Source organism: Pantherophis guttatus, chromosome 18, assembly GCF_059756535.1.
Source record: "Pantherophis guttatus breed Tessera chromosome 18, ASM5975653v1, whole genome shotgun sequence".
Classification (NCBI taxonomy): Eukaryota; Metazoa; Chordata; class Lepidosauria; order Squamata; family Colubridae; genus Pantherophis; species Pantherophis guttatus.
Genome location: NC_142080.1, coordinates 4,228,816 through 4,248,359, shown reverse-complemented (window position 1 = coordinate 4,248,359; position 19,544 = coordinate 4,228,816). Strand labels below are relative to the sequence as shown.

Here is a 19,544-nt window from a genome sequence, read left to right as displayed (position 1 = left end):
TTTAGATTGACGCAGACTTTCAGAGTCGGCTTCCATAGTTTATTAAAGAGTTTAAAATTTCAAAGGGAAAGAGATGGGGGGGAAAAAAGGAGGAAGAAAAAAAGGAGGAGCAGGAGAGAAAAGGGAAGAAGAAGAAGAAGAAGAAAAATACGGCAAAGAAGAGATGAGGCAGGAAAAGGAAGAGGAGAAGAAAAAAGAGACGGGGAAGAGATGAAGAAAGGAGAAGAAAGGAAGGAGGAGGAGGAGGAGAAAAAAAGACGGAGGAGATGAAAACGAGAAGAAGGGAAGAAAAAAGGAGAAGGAGAAAGATGGAGAAGAGAAAAAGAAAAAAGATGGAGAGGAGGAGGAAGAGAGGAAGAAGACAAAAAAGATGGAGAAGAGAAAGAAAAAGAGGAGGAAGAGGAGAAGGAGAAGATGATGATTGTATGAGCAAACGGCTCGAAGGACAGCAAGCGTAGCTTCAACTTCCAGACTGTTTCTCCTTCAATCCGGGGAGAGGGGAGATTTTCCTGCCCCCCCGAGAAGAAGCGGAGTGCCCCAGGAGGCTCTTTCATCAGAAAATCCCCCTCCTCCGTTCCTTGATCCCGGGCTGGATAGCGTGGAGGGGAGGGGCACAGCTGGGGTGGGAGAAGATCCCCTTTCCCCCGTCCCAAATTCTATTTCACAAAAGTTGAGAAGTCTGGCAAAGCGAGTTCAAGTTTCCTGGCACTGGGGGGGTTGGGGGTAGCAAGGCTCAGCCCTTCCCCCTTTTTTTTAAAAAAGGTGCGAAGTGGACGGTGAGGGCCGGAGGACTTTAATCGGACCGCTCTTCACCGAAGCTGTAGAATTCCCCCACTTCCCCCCTCCCCCCCCCCCAAAATATCCATCCACAGAAATCTCGGACACGAGAAGTGGCCCCTTTCCCAAGCTGATCCTTCCTGTGTTTCCAGTCGCCTTCGAGCGGGAATCCAGTCCTACGAAGCGCGAGATAGAAATACGGGCCCTTGGTAAGATTCAAGAATCAACCGGCACCCGCGGATATGGGAACCAAATTCTCGAAAGGATTCCCGGCGCCGTCCTACCTGCCCGGTTCACTTGCCCCTTTATTTGTCCGCTCTACCCTCCGTCCGGCCCTTGTGCTCTGTTGGCCCGGCGAGAACACCGACGGACGAGCAGGGACGAGAGAATAATTCTAAATTTTGACCTCTCGTGGACGATCTGGGTATCATCTCGTTCTTTTAATCTGCGTTTCTAGCATCGGTGCGATTTGTAGAGTCGGGTCGGAGAGCCAAGCTCTGCACGGCATGTCCGGATGAAGGTCGCGGCGAAGATAGACCTACTCGTACGGGTTGGACTGTCTCCTTCTCGCGATCCTCGAAAACTCGTTTGGGGACTCCCGGGCTGGAGACGGTGTCGTTGAACGTTTCGAGGGTAGTGTCCATCTCGTTGTAGGTCAAAGCCACAGAGCCTTTCTCATTCTTTTCAGCTCCGGAGCTCGGTTTGGCGGTTTCTGAGATCGGGGTGGGTCTCTCCCCCTTTTTATCTGTCTCTGGAGGGGGGTCCTTCCATCCCATGGCTTGGGAGAGCTTGGCAAAGGGAGTCTTCCGCAGCATCTCCTGGCGGAAATCGTGATTGCTGTCTCGCGGATAATCCCTCCCGCCGAAGTCGGACAGGGAGCCCTTTCCGATCTTGGTGGCCTGAGGGTTGGTGCCGATATCGGCGGTGATGTTGGTGTAAAGCGGCAACAGCTCTTTGGACAGGAGCTTGTAGGAGAGGGAATTCATGCCGTCCTGGCTCCACGAACGGTACGTCCGAATCAGTAGATCGAACCTGGGAAGACAAAAGACGGAGAGAAGTCAGCACCCGTATCCAGAGGTGGGCTGCTGGAGGTTCGCAGGGGTTTAGGAGAATCTCTAGCTAAGATTCTGTGCAGTTCGGAGAATCCCACTCCTGGCTGGCCCCACCCCGCCCCACCCCTACCAGGAGTCCCCACACGGCCCATTATGGATGCAGGTAAGTGCAGGGGGTGTGCGGAGGCTCGGGGAGGGTGAAAAACAGATTTACCGGAAGTTCGAGAAGGCTGGAAATATTTCCGGCCTCCAGAGGGCCTCCGGAGCCTGGGGAGGCCGTTTTCGCCCTCCCGGAGGCTCAAGAAAGTCCTCTGGAGCCTGGGGAGGGCAAAAACGCCCCCTCCCTGTGGTACAGGACGATGACTAGGCCACGCCCACCATGGCCACACCAACTCAGCAACTGGGCAGAGAACCCCTTGCTAAAATTTTTGAAGTCCACCCCCTGCCCGTATCTCTCTTTCTCTGTATCATTCCTTTTCTCTCTTTCTCATTCTCTTTCTCCCCTTCCCCTTCTCTCTCTCTCTCCCACCCACCTCTCTCTCTCCCTTCCTCCTTCCCTCTCCCTCTCTCCCTCCCTCTCTCACACACCTTTTTACTGACCTGTGTGGATTCTGCTCGTTGCCTTGGTCGCCCTCGTGTTTCACCATTTTATAATGGCCGACGGACACCGGAGGCCGTAAAATCTTCATCCCTCGGAAGCGCACCCTGGAAAAATAGGATCCTGTTCCTTAACCTTGACAGCTTTTAAGATGGGTGGACAATTTCCCAGAATCCCCCAGCCAGCCTGCTTTAAAAAGAGGGGACTTCAAGTCCCAGAATCCCTCAGGGGGCACAATTTAAGATGGGTGGGCTTCATTTCCCACAATCCCCCAGCCAGCCTGCTTTTAAGAAGAGGGGACTTCGAGTCCCAGAATCCCTCAGGGGGCACAATTTAAGATGGGTGGACTTCATTTCCCAGAATCCCCCAGCCTGCCTGCTTTTAAGAAGAGGGGACTTCGAGTCCCAGAATCCCTCAGGGGGCACAATTTAAGATGGGTGGACTTCATTTCCCAGAATCCCCCAGCCAGCCTGCTTTAAGAGGGGACTTCAATTCCCAGAATCCCCCAGCCAACATGCATCTATTTGAAGAGAACTATACAGGGAAGCTAAATGATTCACAAGGCATCTCTTAAATCAATCAAACACGACATGAATCAAAGCTAGCATCAATCCAAGAGGCTGTGGATTAGATTTTTAAGAAAAAAAACAGTAGATCTTAAACCGATCGGCTCAATTTTCCCCGTTTCAAGTCTTGAATAAAATGAGGGGCCCCCCATTAAAAAATAAAAATTACAGATTCTGTACTTTGACAATATTGCCTGGAGCCTCGATTTCCAAATAAGCAATTAGAAATTCTAAATTGCTCATCTCCTTCCCAAGAGACCTTTTTATTCCACCAGGCGGGCCTGGCCTAACTTTCTCCCTCTTTTTAAACAATTTTAATAATTTTAATATTTTTAATCCTCAAAGTTTAAATTTGTTTTAAATTGATTGGGGTTTTAATTTGTCTGGGCCAAACTATTTAATTCGATTTTATTTCTGCTCTTTAAATTTTGTATATATGTATTTTATTGTTGGCGGTTCACCGCCCTGAGTCCTTCGGGAGTAGGGCGGTATATAAATCAAATAAAAGTAAAGTAAAGTAAAGTAAAGTAAAGTAAAGTAAAGTAAAGATGCCTGGCTTAGCTTCAGTTTAAGAGCCACCGTTTTAAAACGACGAAATATTTTTTTTTTTCTGAGCTAAAAAGGCAACGGCCAAGCCTCAAAACCATTTCGTCTGAAATCATCGGAGGTTTTTCGCCCCGTTTTTTTCCAAATGAAAACCTCAAAAAGGGCTCCAGTAGAGAACGTTTAGTTTGGCCTGCTTGGGAAATGAGAATTTTTCTGAACTTTTCCCGTCCTCGTGGCTCAAATCAGAGAGCGAGTCCAGCAGCCTACAAGGACAGGTGGGAGGAGAATCTGGTTTTGAGGGTTGCTGAGATACCTTTTTTTTTTAAAAAAAAACTTACCTGGCTGGCACAGCCTCTAACTGTTACGTGGTGTGAAGGAAAATGAGCATGCAGAAGAGAGAGAAGTGAAGGTGAAGGAGAGAAGGAAGGAGAGAAATGAAAGGGAGGGAGGAAGGAAAAATGGAGGAAGGAAAACAGGAAAGGAAAGAGCGAGAAATAGATGGAGAACAGGGAGGGAGGGGAGGAAGAAGGAAGGAATTGGGAAGGAAGGAGAAATGGAGGAAGGAAGGAAGGAAAACAAGAGCAAGAAAGATAGGCAGAAGAGGGAGGGAGGGAAGGAAGAAGGAATTGTGAAGGAAAGTGAAACGCAGGAAGGAAAACAAGGACAGGAAAGAGCGAGAAAGAGACAGAGAACAGGAAGGAAGGAGAAATGGAGGAAGGAAAACAGAAGGACAGGAAAGAGGGAGAAAGAAACAGAATAGGGAGGAAGGAAAGGAAGGGAGGGAGGGAGAAATGAAGGAGAAATGACGGAAGGAAGGAAAACGAGCAAGAAGGAGGGAGGGAGGGAGGAATTGTGAAGGAAAGTGAAATGGAGGAAGGAAAACAGAAGGAAAGGAAAGAGCTAGAAAGACAGAGAACAGGGAGAAAGGAAGGAGAAATGGAGGAAGCAATACAGAAGGAAAAGAAAGAGCGAGAAAGAGACGGAGAACAGAAAGGAAGAAGGAAGGAATTGTGGAGGAAAGTGAAATGGAGAAAGGAAACAAGGAAAGGAAAGAGCGAGAAAGATGGAGAACAGGAAGGAAGGAAAGAGAAATGGAGGAAGGAATACAGAAGGAAAGGAAAGAGCGAGAAAGAGACGGAGAACAGAAAGGAAGAAGGAAGTAAAACAAGGGAAGGAAAGAGCAAGAAAGAGACAGAACAGGAAGGAAGGAAAACAACGGAAGGGAAGAACGAGAAAGAGACAGGGATTAAAGGAAGGAAGGAATTGGGAAGGAAGAAGAAATGGAGAAAGGAAAACAAGGAAAGGAAAGAGCGAGAAAGAGAACAGGAAGGAAGGAAGGAAGGAACGAACAAAGAAAAACAAGGAAAACAAAGAACAAGAGAAGGAGAACAGGAAGGAAGGGAGGTAGGAATAAGATAGAAAGAAGGAAAGAAAGCAGAGAAAAGAAAAGAAAAAAAAGAGATGATGATATGGTGGAAAGGCGAAGACAGGTGCCACTCAAATTGCAAAACTGAACATGAAGAATGGAAAAAACGCTGCACGCAGGAGAGTGAAAAGGAAGCCCACGTTACAAGGCGAGAGTCAACCAGAGGTGATAACAGGACACAGAAACCATAAAAAAGTAAAAAAAAAAAGAAGAGAGACATACAGGCTGACAGATGTCCAAGAGATAACATTATTCTGAATGGAGCTAGCAAGAGTGTTTTACTGGCCGGATGCCTTTCCTGTCGCCAGGGCGGAGTTTTTATTTCAGCAGATAATATTTCATTGTCCCGAGAGAGAGAAATATCTGCCTCTACCTCGGATCGAACTCGCAAACCTCCCGATTGTGAGGCCAGAGCTCCACCTCTAGGCCACCGCACCGCTCCCGACTTGCGACCACAAATGGAGGCTCGAATTTCTGTTGCTAAGCGAGACAGTTGTGAAGTGAGTTTGGCCCCATTTTACGACCTTTCCCGCCACGACGGAGAAGCCGATCACTCCGGTTGTTCAGTTAGTAACATGTTGGTAAGCGAATCCGGCTTCGCCAAAGGGGATTCACTACAACTGTCATCCATACGAATCCTATTCGCCCAGCGTCCAAATTTTGATGGGGAATGCTGCAACTGTTGTCGTGGCAACAGTCCCTAAATGAACAGTTTTAAGTCAAGGACTACCGATCAGAGGCAGGGATGGGAAGAAGGTCAGCCAGGAACTCACCTCATGGCGATGTCGTCGTCCTCACCCCCCCAGCCCCAGTACTGGTTCGGGAAACCATTAATCTTCATATACTGGTCTGGGGTCAAGGCCGAAACCCCACCAAAATATTGGAAATACGGGAGCCTGGAAACAGAGAGAAACAGGGTTTCCGTGAGGCGTTCTGCGAGCATTGTTAAGTGTGAAAAGGGTTCCTAAATCCCCCTTTTTTTCCCCCAATGCCATTGTGACTCCGGTCACTAAACGAAACTGTTGTAAGTCGAGGACTTCCTGTAGGTGACAGGAGCGGCAGGTAAATTCCCGCCCCCCCTCCCCTTTTCCAGGCCTTCTCCCTCCCTCCCTCACTTGTATTTGAATTTATTCATGGCCACGGAGACGTGTTTCGGGTTCCAGCGGTCGCAAACGTAGAGATTGTGGTCGTTCTCGGGGATGAGGTCCACGTCGTGAAGGAAAAGGCAGTTCCACTCTTCGTCCTTCAGCGCTTCCTTCACCCCGACGTTGAGAAGTTTGGCCCGGTTAAACGTGGCGTTCCCGGCCTGCGGGGAAAAAAAAGAGACAAACCACGATCGGTGGAAGGATCCACAACGTAAGACCTAAATCCCTAAAACTTCACAAAAAAATCCTGAAAAATCCCAACTGCTTAAACCCTGCAGCTAATCTGGTGGAGAATTGCTTTGGAGGGAAAGTATAAAAGGAGGCAGCGGGGGTAAGGGCTGAGTCAGACTGTGAGAAGACTTGGAAGGGAGAGGAGAGGAGTCCAGAAGAGAGAAAAGAGGGAAGAAACCAGAGAGGAGAGGAGAAGAGAGAAGAGGAGAGAAGAGGAGACCAGAAGAGAGAAAAGAGGGAAGAAACCGGAGAGGAGAGGAGAGGAGAGGAGAAGAGAGAAGAGGAGAGAAGAGGAGACCAGAAGAGAGAAAAGAGGGAAGAAACCGGAGAGGAGAGGAGAGGAGAAGAGAGAAGAGAAGAGGAGACCAGAAGAGAGAAAAGAGGGAAGAAACCAGAGAGGAGAGGAGAGGAGAGGAGAGGAGAGGAGAAGAGAGAAGAGGAAAGAAGAGGAGACCAGAAGAGAGAAAAGAGGGAAGAAACCGGAGAGGAGAGGAGAGGAGAAGAGAGAAGAGGAGAGAAGAGGAGACCAGAAGAGAGAAAAGAGGGAAGAAACCGGAGAGGAGAGGAGAGGAGAAGAGAGAAGAGGAGAGAAGAGGAGACCAGAAGAGAGAAAAGAGGGAAGAAACCGGAGAGGAGAGGAGAGGAGAGGAGAGGAGAGGAGAGGAGACCAGAAGAGAGAAAAGAGGGAAGAAACCAGAGAGGAGAGGAGAGGAGAGAAGAGGAGAGGAGAGGAGAAGAGAGAAGAGAAGAGGAGAGAAGAGGAGACCAGAAGAGAGAAAAGAGGGAAGAAACCGGAGAGGAGAGGAGACCAGAAGAGAGAAAAGAGGGAAGAAACCGGAGAGGAGAGGAGAGGAGAGGAGGGAACAGAAGAGAGAAGAGGAGAGAAGAGGAGACCAGAAGAGAGAAAAGAGGGAAGAAACCAGAGAGGAGAGGAGACCAGAAGAGAGAAAAGAGGGAAGAAACCGGAGAGGAGAGGAGACCAGAAGAGAGAAAAGAGGGAAGAAACCGGAGAGGAGAGGAGAGGAGAGGAGGGAACAGAAGAGAGAAGAGGAGAGAAGAGGAGACCAGAAGAGAGAAAAGAGGGAAGAAACCAGAGAGGAGAGGAGACCAGAAGAGAGAAAAGAGGGAAGAAACCGGAGAGGAGAGGAGAGGAGAGGAGAGAGGAGAGGAGGGAACAGAAGAGAGAAGAGGAGAGAAGAGGAGACCAGAAGAGAGAAAAGAGGGAAGAAACCGGAGAGGAGAGGAGAGGAGAGGAGAGGAGAAGAGGGAAGAGGAGAGAAGGAGAGGAGACCAGAAGAGAGAAAAGAGGGAAGAAACCGGAGAGGAGAGGAGAGGAGAGAAGAGAGAAGAGGAGAGGAGACCAGAAGAGAGAAAAAAGGGAAGAAACCAGAGAGGAGAGGAGAGGAGAGGAGAGGAGAGGAGAGGAGAGGAGAGGAGAGGAGAGGAGAGGAGAGGAGAGGAGAGGAGAAGAGAAGAGGGAAGAGGAGAGAAGGAGAGGAGACCAGAAGAGAGAAAAGAGGGAAGAAACCGGAGAGGAGAGGAGAGAAGAGAGAAGAGGAGAGAAGAGGAGAGGAGACCAGAAGAGAGAAAAAAGGGAAGAAACCAGAGAGGAGAGGAGAGGAGAGGAGAGGAGAGGAGAGGAGAGGAGAGGAGAGGAGAGGAGAGGAGAGGAGAGGAGAGGAGAGGAGAGGAGAGGAGAATTAAACAGAGTTGGGAGGGACCTTGCAGGTCATCTAGTCCAACCCCGTTCCAAGAAGAAGATGAAAGAAAGAGCAATATACTTAAAGAGCTTCCCCACCCCCACCACCAACTTTGCCAGAAAAACAAAGTCACCAAGTCCTGGCAGAGAATACAAGTAGATTAGAAAAGCTGCTGGAGGACCAGACAGAAGACTGCAAACACTTCTTGGATTGGCATTTCCCCAGCAGGAAGGTAGGCGTGCCTGTATTCTAACTGGACGCCAAGGAAAAACAAAATATAGTTGCCCAATTTATACAGCGGCCCATCCCACAAACGGGTGGCTCTGGGTAGCATGTCATGAATGAAGAACCCAAAAATAATAATAATAATATTCCTTCTATTTATACGTATTTATTTCCGTTGACCCATGCTCCTTCATGAAAATTAATCTTTTAATTTAGGACCACGGATAAGCCCCGAATTTATCTTGCTCAATGAGAAATTGATTGGAGTTTTGCCCCGTTTCATTTTTTTCTTGCCGCATTTCTTAAGCGAATCCGTGCAACTGTTAAATGATCGCATTTATCTGCCACCGCTTCTTCTTCTTTTTTTTTTTAATTTGATTTATATGCCGCCCTTCTCCGGAGACTCAGGGCGGCTTACAATGCGTTAAGCAATAGCCTTCATACTTTTGTATATTTTTATACAAAGTCAGCTTATTGCCCCCACAATCCGGGTCCTCAATTTACCTACCTTAGAAAGGATGGAAGGCTGAGTCAACCTTGAGCCTCGGCTAGATTCGATCTTACTTTAATTGCAGACAGCTGGTGTTAAATTACAGAGCTCTATCTGTTGAGCTATCCAGGCTTCATAAGAAAATGACTTCCTTCCTAAGAGTAACAGAGCTGGAAGGGACCTTGGAGGTCATCTAGTCCAACCACCTTCTCACACAGGAGACCTCTACTAGGGATTCGAACCGCCGAACTGCGAAACTGATCGACCAGCTCAGGGTCTTAGCCACTGAGCCACCTAATCAACTCCTGGCCTAAACCACGCGTTCCTGCTTTTTTCGTATCTACGTACCTGGTGCACGATATAAATTCCGTAATGGAGCTGTTGGCGCTGGAGGAAAGGGTGCAGGTAGTACAACAGGTGTCTCAGGTGAGTCTCTCGGTTGCGGTGGGGGATGATGATGGCCGTGCGGGAACGGGACTCACAGTTGAAAGGATGGTACCTGCCACCTAATTTGACCGCCGGGTTTTTCTCCTGGATCTGTTTCAGTGTGGGCACCTGGCTGAAACTCACGATCAAAGGACCAACTAAAGGGAGGAAGGGGAAGGGGGCGGGGAAAGAAAAAGAAAAGAGAAAGGAAGGAAGGAAAAAGGGAAGAAAGAAAGAAGGAAAGGAAGGGAGAAGGGAAGAAGAGAAAAAAGGAAGGAAGGAAAAAGGGAAGGAAGGGAGAAGGGAAGAAGACAAAAAAGAAGGAAAGGAAGGAAGAAGGGAAGAAGAGATAAGAAGGAAAAAGGGAAGAAAGAAAGGAAGGGAGAAGGGAAGAAGACAAAAAAGAAGGAAGGAAAAAGGGAAGAAAGAAAGAAGTAAAGGAAGTGAGGAAGAGAAAAAGGAAGGAAAAATGGAAAGAAAGGAGGGAGGAGGGAAGGAGAAAAAAGGAAGGAAAAAGGGAAGAAAGAAAGAAGGAAAGGAAGGGAGAAGGGAAGAAGAAAAAAAGGAAGGAAGGAAGGAAAAAGGGAAGAAAGAAGGGAAGGGAGAAGGGAAGAAGAGAAAAAAGGAAGGAAGGAAAAAGGGGAAGAAGGGAAGGAAGGGAGAAGGGAAGAAGACAAAAAAGGAAGGAAGGAAGAAGGGAAGAGATAAAAAGAAGGAAGAAGGGAAGAAAGCAAAGGAAGGGAGAAAGGAAGAGAAAAAGGAAGGAAGGAGCGAAGAAAGAAAGGGAAGGAAGAGAGAAGGGAAGAAGAGAAAAAAGGAAGGAAGGAAAAAGGGAAGAAAGAAAGAAGGAAGGAGAAGGGAAGAAGACAAAAAAGAAGGAAGGAAAAAGGGAAGAAAGAAAGAAAGAAGTAAAGGAAGTGAGAAGGGAGGAAGAGAAAAAGGAAGGAAAAATGGAAGAAAGAAAGAAGGAGGAAGGGAAGGAGGAAAAAAGAAGGAAGGAAAAAGGGAAGAAAGAAAGAAGGGAAGGGAGAAGGGAAGAAGAGAAAAAAAGGAACAAGAGAAGGAAGGGAGAAGGAAAGAAAAGGAAGAAGGGAAGAAGAGAAAGAGGGGAGAAAGGAAAAAAGAGAAAGTATATGTATATGTATACACACACACACAAAATGTAAATTATATATGTAACCGATAACATATATGTATATATATATTCAGTCCCTCATTCATTATTCAATATTCTATAGTTTTTTTAGAATGGCTGGCCAAGTTAAAACCCAAGTGTTAACTAACTGTGGTTTGGTTTTATTTATTTATTTATTTATTTATTTTAATTTGATTTATATGCCGCCCTTCTCCGGAGACTCAGGGCGGCTTACAATGCGTTAAGCAATAGCCTTCACACTTTTGTATATTTTATACAAAGTCAGCTTATTGCCCCCACAAACCGGGTCCTCATTTAACCGACCTTAGAAAGGATGGAAGGCTGAGTCGACCTTGAGCCTGGTGAGATTTGAACTCGCAGTAATTGCAGGCAGCTGGTGTTAATCACAATGCTTTTAGTCTGCTGTGCCACCAGGCCTCCTCAGGCCCCTGAGACAGTTGCCCATCTCAGCCAAATATTATCTCTTGATTGCATGGCACATTCACATCCCGTTGCAGGAAAAAAGGAACGCGAGTAAAATGCAAAAACATAAGAATATAAAATCTGTAACCTTAACAGAAAGGTGAAGAGGATGATTGACATGATAACATCTTCCAATATTTTGAGTGGGGTCAAATATTGTTCTCCAAAGCCCCTGAGGGCAGGACAAGAAGCAACGGGTGGAAACTCATCAAGGAGAGAAGCAACCTAGAACTAAGGAGGAATTTCCTGACGGTGAGAACAATTAATCAGTGGAACTGCCTGCCACCAGAAGTTGTGAATGCTCCCACACTGGAAGTTTTTAAGAAGATGTTGGATAACCGTTTGTCCATCCTGGTATCGATCTCCTGCTTGAGTAAGGGTTGGACTAGAAGACCTCCGAGGTCCCTTCCGACTCTTGTTATTTTGCTACTGCAACTCCTAATTAACATTTGATTTCTCTCTCTTCCCCACTCTTATCCCGTTTCACGGACCAAATCTTTCAAGTTTCTCGCTGCAAGCTCGGAAGCGTCCCCTTAGGCAGGGGGTCTCCAACCGCATCTCGACTCCCAGAATTCCTCAGCCAGCCATGCTGGCTGGGGAATTCTGGGAGTTGAAGTCCATCCATCTTAAAAGTTGCCAAGTTTAGAAGAGAAGAGAAGAGAAGAGAAGAGAAGAGAAGAGAAGAGAAGAGAAGAGAAGAGAAGAGAAGAGAAGAGAAGTTTGGAATGGAATGGAATGGAATGGAATGGAATGGAATAGAATAGAATAGAATAGAATAGAATAGAATAGAATATAGAATAATGGAATGAATAGAATAGAATAGAATATAGAATATAGAATAATGGAATGAATAGAATAGGATAGAATAGAGAATAGAGAATATAGAATAATGGAATGGAATGAATAGAATAGAATTAGAGCAGAATAGAATAGAATAGAATAAGAGCAGAATAGAATAGAATAAGAGCAGAATAGAATAGAATAAAATAGAATAGAATAAGAGCAGAATAGAATAGAATAGAATATAGAATAATGGAATGAATAGAATAGAATAGAATAGAATAGAATAGAATAGAATAGAATAGAATAGAATAGAATATAGAATATAGAATAATGGAATGAATAGAATAGAATAGAATAGAATAGAATATAGAATATAGAATAATGCAATGGAATGAATAGAATAGAATAGAATAGAATAGAATAGAATAGAATAGAATTAGAGCAGAATAGAATAGAATAGAATAAGAATAGAATAGAATAGAATAGAATAAGAGAATAGAATAGAATAGAATAGAATAGAATAGAATAGAATAAGAGCAGAATAGAATAGAATAGAATAGAATAGAATAGAATAGAATAGAATAGAATAGAATAGAATAGAAAAGTTGGAAGGGACTTCGGAGGTCATCTAGTCCAACCCTCTGCTCAAGCAGGAGACCTTCTACCATGCCAGACAAATGGCTGTGCAGTCTTAAAAACCCCCAGTGATGGAGAAGAAAGGAAGGACGGACAGACAGATGCAAAGAAGGAAAGGAAGGAAGGAAGGAAGGAAGGAAGGGCAGAATACGAGAATAACAGAGTTGGAAGGGACCCTGGAGGTCTTCTAGTCCAACCCCCGCTTGCTCAAGGGGGGGACCCTCTACCATGCGAGACAAGTCCAACCTTTTCTTAAAAACGTCCAGCATTCACGACATCTGGTGGCAAGTCGTCCCATTGATTAATTGTTCTCACCGTCGGGAAATGTCTCCTCAGGAGATCCCTGCGGCCTTCGTACCCCCCAACGCTGGGCATGCCGAGAGATTTGGGAGGGGGGAGGGACCCCGAAGGCAGGAAGGCTTGGACTCACTCAGGTACGGCGACCGATCGGGGCAGAACGGCAAGGGTCTGCTGGTGCTGGGACGAGCCGGCAACTGGAAGACCAGGCTGAGGTTGGTGTAGACATCGTGCCGGCGGGAATAGTCGAAGGAAGGGCTGGTGTCGCGGCCGAAGATGGACGCCAGGTTGCGGAAGCCGCCGAAGGAAAAGTAGGCCATGAAGAGAAACTGGAAACCGATCAGGAGTGCCAAGGTGCAGGGCCGATCCAGGAATCTGCGGAGCATGGCGCTGGGAGCATCGGATCTTGGGCCGCCACGGGGTTCTGCAGCGGGGAGAGGAAGGGCGAGAAACGGCCCGTCTCAAAGCAGATCGTCCTTCGATTTCCATCCCGCTTCTCCCCTCCCTCCTCCTTTTCCACAACAACAACCCTGCGAGGTGGGGCCGGTCGGGTCCAAAGTCACCCAGCGGACTCGGCGTCGTTCCTAGCAGTCCCAAAGTAATCAGCCTGCCTATTTGTCTGAAGTGGTGTGGGGTTTCCTGCCTAAGCAGGGGGTTGGACTAGAAGACCTCCAAGGTCCCTTCCAACTCTGTAATTCAATTCAATTCAATTCAATTCTATTCTATTCTATTCTATTCTATTCTATTCTATTCTATTCTATATCCTATCCTATTCTATTCCAAAATTCTATTTTATTCTATTCTATTCCAAAATTCTATTCCAAAATTCTATTCTATTCTATTCTATTCTATTCTATTCTATTCTATTCTATTCTATTCTATTCTATTCTATTCTATTCTATTCTATTCTATATATATTCTTTCCTTCCTCCCTTTAGTTGGTAAAGTTGATCGTATACTATCAACTTAACTAACCAAAGGGAAGGAAGGAAAGAAAGAAAAAGAAAACAGAAAGAAGGAAGAAGGGGAGAAGAAAGTAAGAAGAGAATATATAGAAAGCATTAGAAAGCAGATATATTTGAGTCAATGCTCAGGAATGCTAAAGGGAGGAAGGAAAGAAAGAAAAAGAAAACAAAGAAGAAGGGGAGAAGAAAGTAAGAAGAGAATATATAGAAAGCATTAGAAAGCAGATATATTTGAGTCAATGCTCAGGAATGCTAAAGGGAGGAAGGAAAGAAAGAAAAAGAAAACAAAGAAGGAAGAAGGGGAGAAGAAAGGAAGAATAGAATATATAGAAAGCATTAGAAAGCAGATATATTTGAGTCAATGCTCAGGAATGCTAAAGGGAGGAAGGAAAGAAAGAAAAAGAAAACAGAAAAAAAAGAAGGGGAGAAGAAAGGAAGAATAGAATATATAGAAAGCATTAGAAAGCAGATATATTTGAGTCAACGCTCAGGAATGTAGGACGTCAGCAATTCCTGCTTGGTGTGTGGGTTTGCTAAGTTTCTAGTCCTCAACTCCCAAGTTGAGGACTAGAAAGTTAAAAAAGAATTCCACCCCAGCTTTATTCTGGGCTCCCAATATGCTGCAAATATCCAAACTCATGGATCGGCCAGTTCATAAAATGCCATCATTCATAGCCTTTTTTTTTTTAAAGTATTATTAATTTACAAAGCTGATCTGTCCGTCCCGGCCTCAGGCGAAATGCAGGTTTTTAAATGCCCTGTTAATTAGCGAAAACCGGTTCCTTGTTTCCTCGTCCAGCAAATTCTGAATTTCTTATTTCAATCCGCCCAAAAACTCCCTGTATTAGCAAGCAATCCCCAGTAGATGATAATAATAAAAATAATAACAGCAATAATAACACCAAAACAACCACAAGAATTTAGCTATTAAATACAGGCAGTTCTCAACTTAAATACAGGCAGTTCTTAACTATTAAACACAGGCAGTTCATTTAGTGACCGTAAGAAGTTAGAACGGCACTGAAAAAGTGTCTTATTTCCGCTTTTCACACTTACGATTGTTGGGGCATCCCCGTGTGATTCACTTAGCGACTGGGTCAAGAAAGGTTGTAAAAATGGGGCAAAACTCACTCAACAAAATGGCTGACAGAAAATTTGGGCTTAACTGCGGTCGTAAATTGAGGATTAGCTGTATATGCAATCTGTTTATATGGGCAGGCTGCAAATTTTCCCAAATTTTTATTGTGAAATCCGTGTGGGAGGATCGGGCCACGGGAAAGGCCTTATCCATCTAATAAATCCAAATTAAATTAAATAAACAGACAACAGGCTTCAGACAACAATTCTGCCCCATTTCAGCTCCGGATTCCGGATATAGGCTTGGAAAAACTGGGATTAATCTCGGATGGCGGTTTCCAGCAGATGAGCCTTAAATCCAGATTATTCCAATAAGGCTGCAAGCGAAGGACAGAATTAGGGAAAATAATCACATCTGCTTTCCTGAACGGACATCAGAAATGGCTTCCAGATGAGAACATATAGAGATAATCAGAATCAGATTAATGATTAATCTGGAAGGGATTTTTAAGAGGTCTTCTAATCCAGCCCCGTTCCAGCAGGAGACCCTATACAGTCCTCAATTTACGACCAGAAACAAGCCCAACGTTTTCCGTGCCAAGGGAGACCATCGGTTAAGTGATTTTTTTTCCTCTCATTTTACAGCCTCTCTTGCCACCGTTGTTAAGCGAATCGCTGCCGTTTGTTTAAGTCAGTCACGCCGTTGTTAAGTGAATCGGCCTTCCCTATTGACTTGGCTGGTCGGAAGGTCGCAAAAGGGGATCGTGGGACTTCCCCCCACCTCCGGGAACCGTCGTAAGTATGAATCAGTTGCCAAGCGCCCGAAATCCGATCACGTGATCTCCGCCATGGTCGTTAAGTGTGAAAAAAATGTTACTTTTTCCCTAGGGCCCCTGTAACTTTGAACGGTCACTAAACAAACCGTTGTAAAGCGAGAACTATCTGTAATCCCTTCCTAATTTTTTTTTTTTCTGCTTCTCCCTCCAAATTTCCTTCCTTTGCTTCCCGGACCCCCAAAATCGCGAGATCGGAGCCGAAGAGCCCTGTGTCACACCGAAGCTGGCACGCTTGATACCCCATTTCACGGAGTGGGGGGGGTGGGGGTTCAAAACCGGGAAGGTGGAATGAATGGATGTGGGGAGGGGGGGGGCTTTTTCCTCCCTTCTGCTCCCCCGTTAAACGCCCCCACGTCGAAATGGGGGGAAAAGCAGGAAAAAATAAGGATATTTACAGGTAATATCGACTTGACAACAGTTACCCTTCCAATCCTGGTTTTAACCATCCAGGGCAGTCCCCGGTAACGTAGGTTGGAAGGGACCTTGGGAGGTCATCTAATCCAACCCCTATGCGCACGCAGGAGACCTCAACGAGCTCAGCATCGTAGCCACTGAGCCTCCTTGTCAGGCTGGGAAGTTTAAACACCTATCCTGACCCCCCCCCACACACTCCCAACCCCCAAATCGTGGCTTGCAAAAAGTCCAGAGGCCTCTGTCCTGTGAATGCAGCCAGGAAAGAGGGGGGGGGGAAGAAACCCCCTTTGCACAGATTCCCCCCTCCCTGCCACCCCCTCCCTCCCTTCCCCCCTAAATCTCTTGCAAAGAATGCTTATTTGGGTGGGAAACAAGTGGAGGGGGGGTGGGCTTTGCTTCTCCAGCTACATATAATAACCCAGGATCGGCTTGGTTTCCCACGCCCGGCTGTCTTGATTGCAGCTCCTCTCCCTGACCCCCCCCCGCAAAGGGGATCGCAGCACCCATCATCCCCAGCCAAGCCGGCAATCCCCGGGCAGGTTTGCAAAAAAAAAAAAAAAAGATTGCACAGCTTAGCTTGTTTTGCAAGCAAGGGAGGCCGCTGCAAGGGAGGAAGCCTGGGGGGGACACCCAGGGCTGCACCCCAAGAAGCCAACACCCAGACCCGGGTTACCTGAACGTGGGAAAGGAGCCCGGATCTCAGCCCCGCCTCGGGACCTGCATCTTCCCCGCTGCTTCTGCTGCCATCATCACCACCTTCCGCAGGTACAGCTTCTCCGGAGGGGCGGGGCCACAGGGAGAGCAGGGCTTGTGACGTCAGACAAAGGGGGCTGGGCCATCCCCTTCTCGACCCCGCCCCTTAAAGCGCCCTTCATTGCACAAGGGATTTTTTTAAAAAAACAAATTATGATTATTAGGTTTTATAACTGGACAGTCAAGGATGCATCCCAACTACCATTGACTGGGGCTGATGGGTTGATAGGGATTGCTGCCAGCGTCCTAGGGATCAACAATTATCTTCTTCAAATGATGATGATGATGATGATGAATAAAGTAAATACTAATCACAATAATGATGATGATGGTGATGATCCGGGCCGAAATTGTGTAATATTTTTAATCATTTTAAATTTTGATGTTTGTATATTTTTTGTTTTAAAATGGCTGTACACCGCCCCGAGTCCTTCGGGAGAGGGGCGGTATAGAAATAAAATGATGATGATGATGATGATGATGATGATGATGATGATGATGATGATGATGATGATTGTCATCATCATCATCATCATTATTTACTTTCTTTATCATCATTATTATTATATACTTTATTCATTAAACATGAAACTCAGTCAACTGAACATTTAAAAATACATCACAAATATTGACTGGCTCTATTATTATTATTATTATTATTATTATTTACTTTATTCATTAAACATGAAACTCAGTCAACTGAACATTTAAAAATGCATCACAAATATCATTGACTGGCTCTATTATTATTATTATTATTATTATTATTATTATTATTATTTACTTTATTCATTAAACATGAAACTCAGTCAACTGGATATTTAAAAATGCATCACAAATACCATTCACTGCCTCTATTATTATTATTATTGGTTAATCTTTAGTGAGATTCACAGCCTTTGAGGCTGGTTAATAGCTCAGCAGCTCGAGTCCTAACCAAGGACCTAGGAACGGGTAAGGTATCGTCGGAGGATGTCAGCTGTTCCGAGTAAGGTGGTTTTTTGTAGAGTCAAAATGTTCAAGTCCGGCAAATTTAGAATTTCTAATTTATTTATTTGTTTATTTATTATTATTATTATTATTATTATTATTATTATTATTAAGAAGAGCCTTGGTGGTGCAGCGGACTAAGTGCTGTTATGTAGCACTTAGCTGCCAGCTGCCTGCAATTAGTGGGAGTTCAAATCTCACCAGGCTCAAGGTTGACTCAGCCTTCCATCCTTCCGAGGTAGGTAAAATGAGAACTCGGATTGTGGGGGCAATAAGCTGACTTTGTATAAAAAAGAACACCGCTTAGGTGGGGCCCGAAAGCCCTACTAAGCAGGTATAAACAAAAGAATGAAGGTTATTGCTATAAGTGCATTGTAAGCTGCCCTGAGTCTTCGAAGGAGGGCGACATATAAATTGAACTAATAAATAAATACATTATTATTATTATTATTACTACTACTACTAAGGCAACTGGACTTTCTGGTTATTCTTTGAAGAAGAAGAAATAACCCAACCTGTCAAACCAGTTTGCTTATTGCTTAGGAAATAGGTGGAAGGAGAAGCCGCCACATTTATTGCATCATTTGGGGTGAGAAGATCAGCCCTAAACATTGTATAAATAATAAAAATAAATAGGAAGCTTCCTGCCCAGAGTAGTAGGAATGAAGAGAAATTCCTAATTTTATTTTGAATTTTATTATACATTTTTTTCTTTAAAGTACATAAGTGCTTAATAAACAGTGTATTGCCTGGATCAATTTACTTACGCAATGCTACTACTACTACTAATAATTATGTTCAGTTGACTGAGTTTCATGTTTAATGAATAAAGTATATATAATAATAATTGTAGTAATAATACTAATGTTTGCTTATGTATCATCCAATTCTTGCATCCTTTGCTTCTACGCATCAGTGATCTTTTAACTTCCAATTTCTAACTCTTTTATCTAACCATCAATAAAACAAATCCCATGTTAAAAAGCATTCCGTTTCTTCCTTATCTTTTAGGATCGCCAGTCTATCCATCTCCGCACTTTCTAATATTTTTCTAATTATACTCTCATCTGTAGGTGTATCCTCATTTTCCCCAATATTGGGCAAATATAATTCTTGCTGCTGTCAACATATGTATTATTAAATATGCAATCCCTTTATGATAGTTTTTTTCTGGTAATATACCTAAAAAAAGAAAAACCAGAAAGAGAAATTCCTAATTTTGTATCCGTGGGCAGTTTGTGTGTGTGTGTGCAAGCAGTGGATTCCCATCCTTGGTTGAAAATGCTGCCTTGTCAATTGCATAAAAGGAATCAAATCGGAAGCTTCCCGTGAATTGAAGTTAGAAATGGAGAGGAAATTCCCTGTTTTGAACCCAGGGCAGCAAGGAAAGCTGCAGATTTCCAGGTTTTTGTTTTTTTTAAATGCAGATTTTGCTGCAGAACTGAGGTTTGTTTTTTTTTATTGTTTTGCTTTCCTTTAGTCGGTGGTGGATTTGCTTTAATGCCGGGCAAGATGACCGAGGGAAGGAATGAATGAATGAGCGAATGAATGAATGAACGAATGAATGAATGAATATTTCCAATTTCTAGGAAAAGCTCATCCCATCCAATGAAAAGGGGGGGGAAAACATCTGCACTCCTCCAGATGTTGTAGCTCACTTGCCACCCGGGATTGTTACTTATTTATTTATTGCAGGGGTCTCCAACCTTGGCAACTTTAAACCTTGGCGGACTTCAACTCCCAGAATCCCCCAGCCAGCAAAGCAAAGCAAAGCTGGCTGGGGAATTCTGGGAGTTGAAGTCCGCCAAGGCTTAAAGTTGCCAAGGTTGGAGACCCCTGATTTAGTGTATGGCAACCTTAAGGTTGAGCCTTAAGATATTTAAAAAAGGGCTTCTGGGGGAGGGGGGGCTCCTTCCTGAGCAGCTAATACTGCCCTCACAACAACCCTGCCAGGTAGGCTGGTTTGGGAGGAGAGAAAGGAAAAAAAGGCGGG

The 19,544-nt window shown here is 44.9% G+C and overlaps 1 protein-coding gene across 1 annotated transcript; it reads right to left on the bottom strand.

Moving 5' to 3' along the window:
- Positions 1-16,677, bottom strand: B4GALT3 (beta-1,4-galactosyltransferase 3). Its single transcript, XM_034408025.3, has 7 exons — positions 16,482-16,677; positions 12,650-12,940; positions 9,105-9,340; positions 6,081-6,271; positions 5,739-5,861; positions 2,430-2,534; positions 1-1,809 (listed from the first exon to the last, which is right to left on the bottom strand). Exons 2-7 carry the CDS (start codon positions 12,900-12,902, stop codon positions 1,218-1,220), a joined length of 1,500 nt encoding a protein of 499 aa, XP_034263916.2. The 5' UTR covers positions 12,903-12,940; positions 16,482-16,677; the 3' UTR covers positions 1-1,217.
- Positions 16,678-19,544: the final 2,867 nt, after the last annotated feature.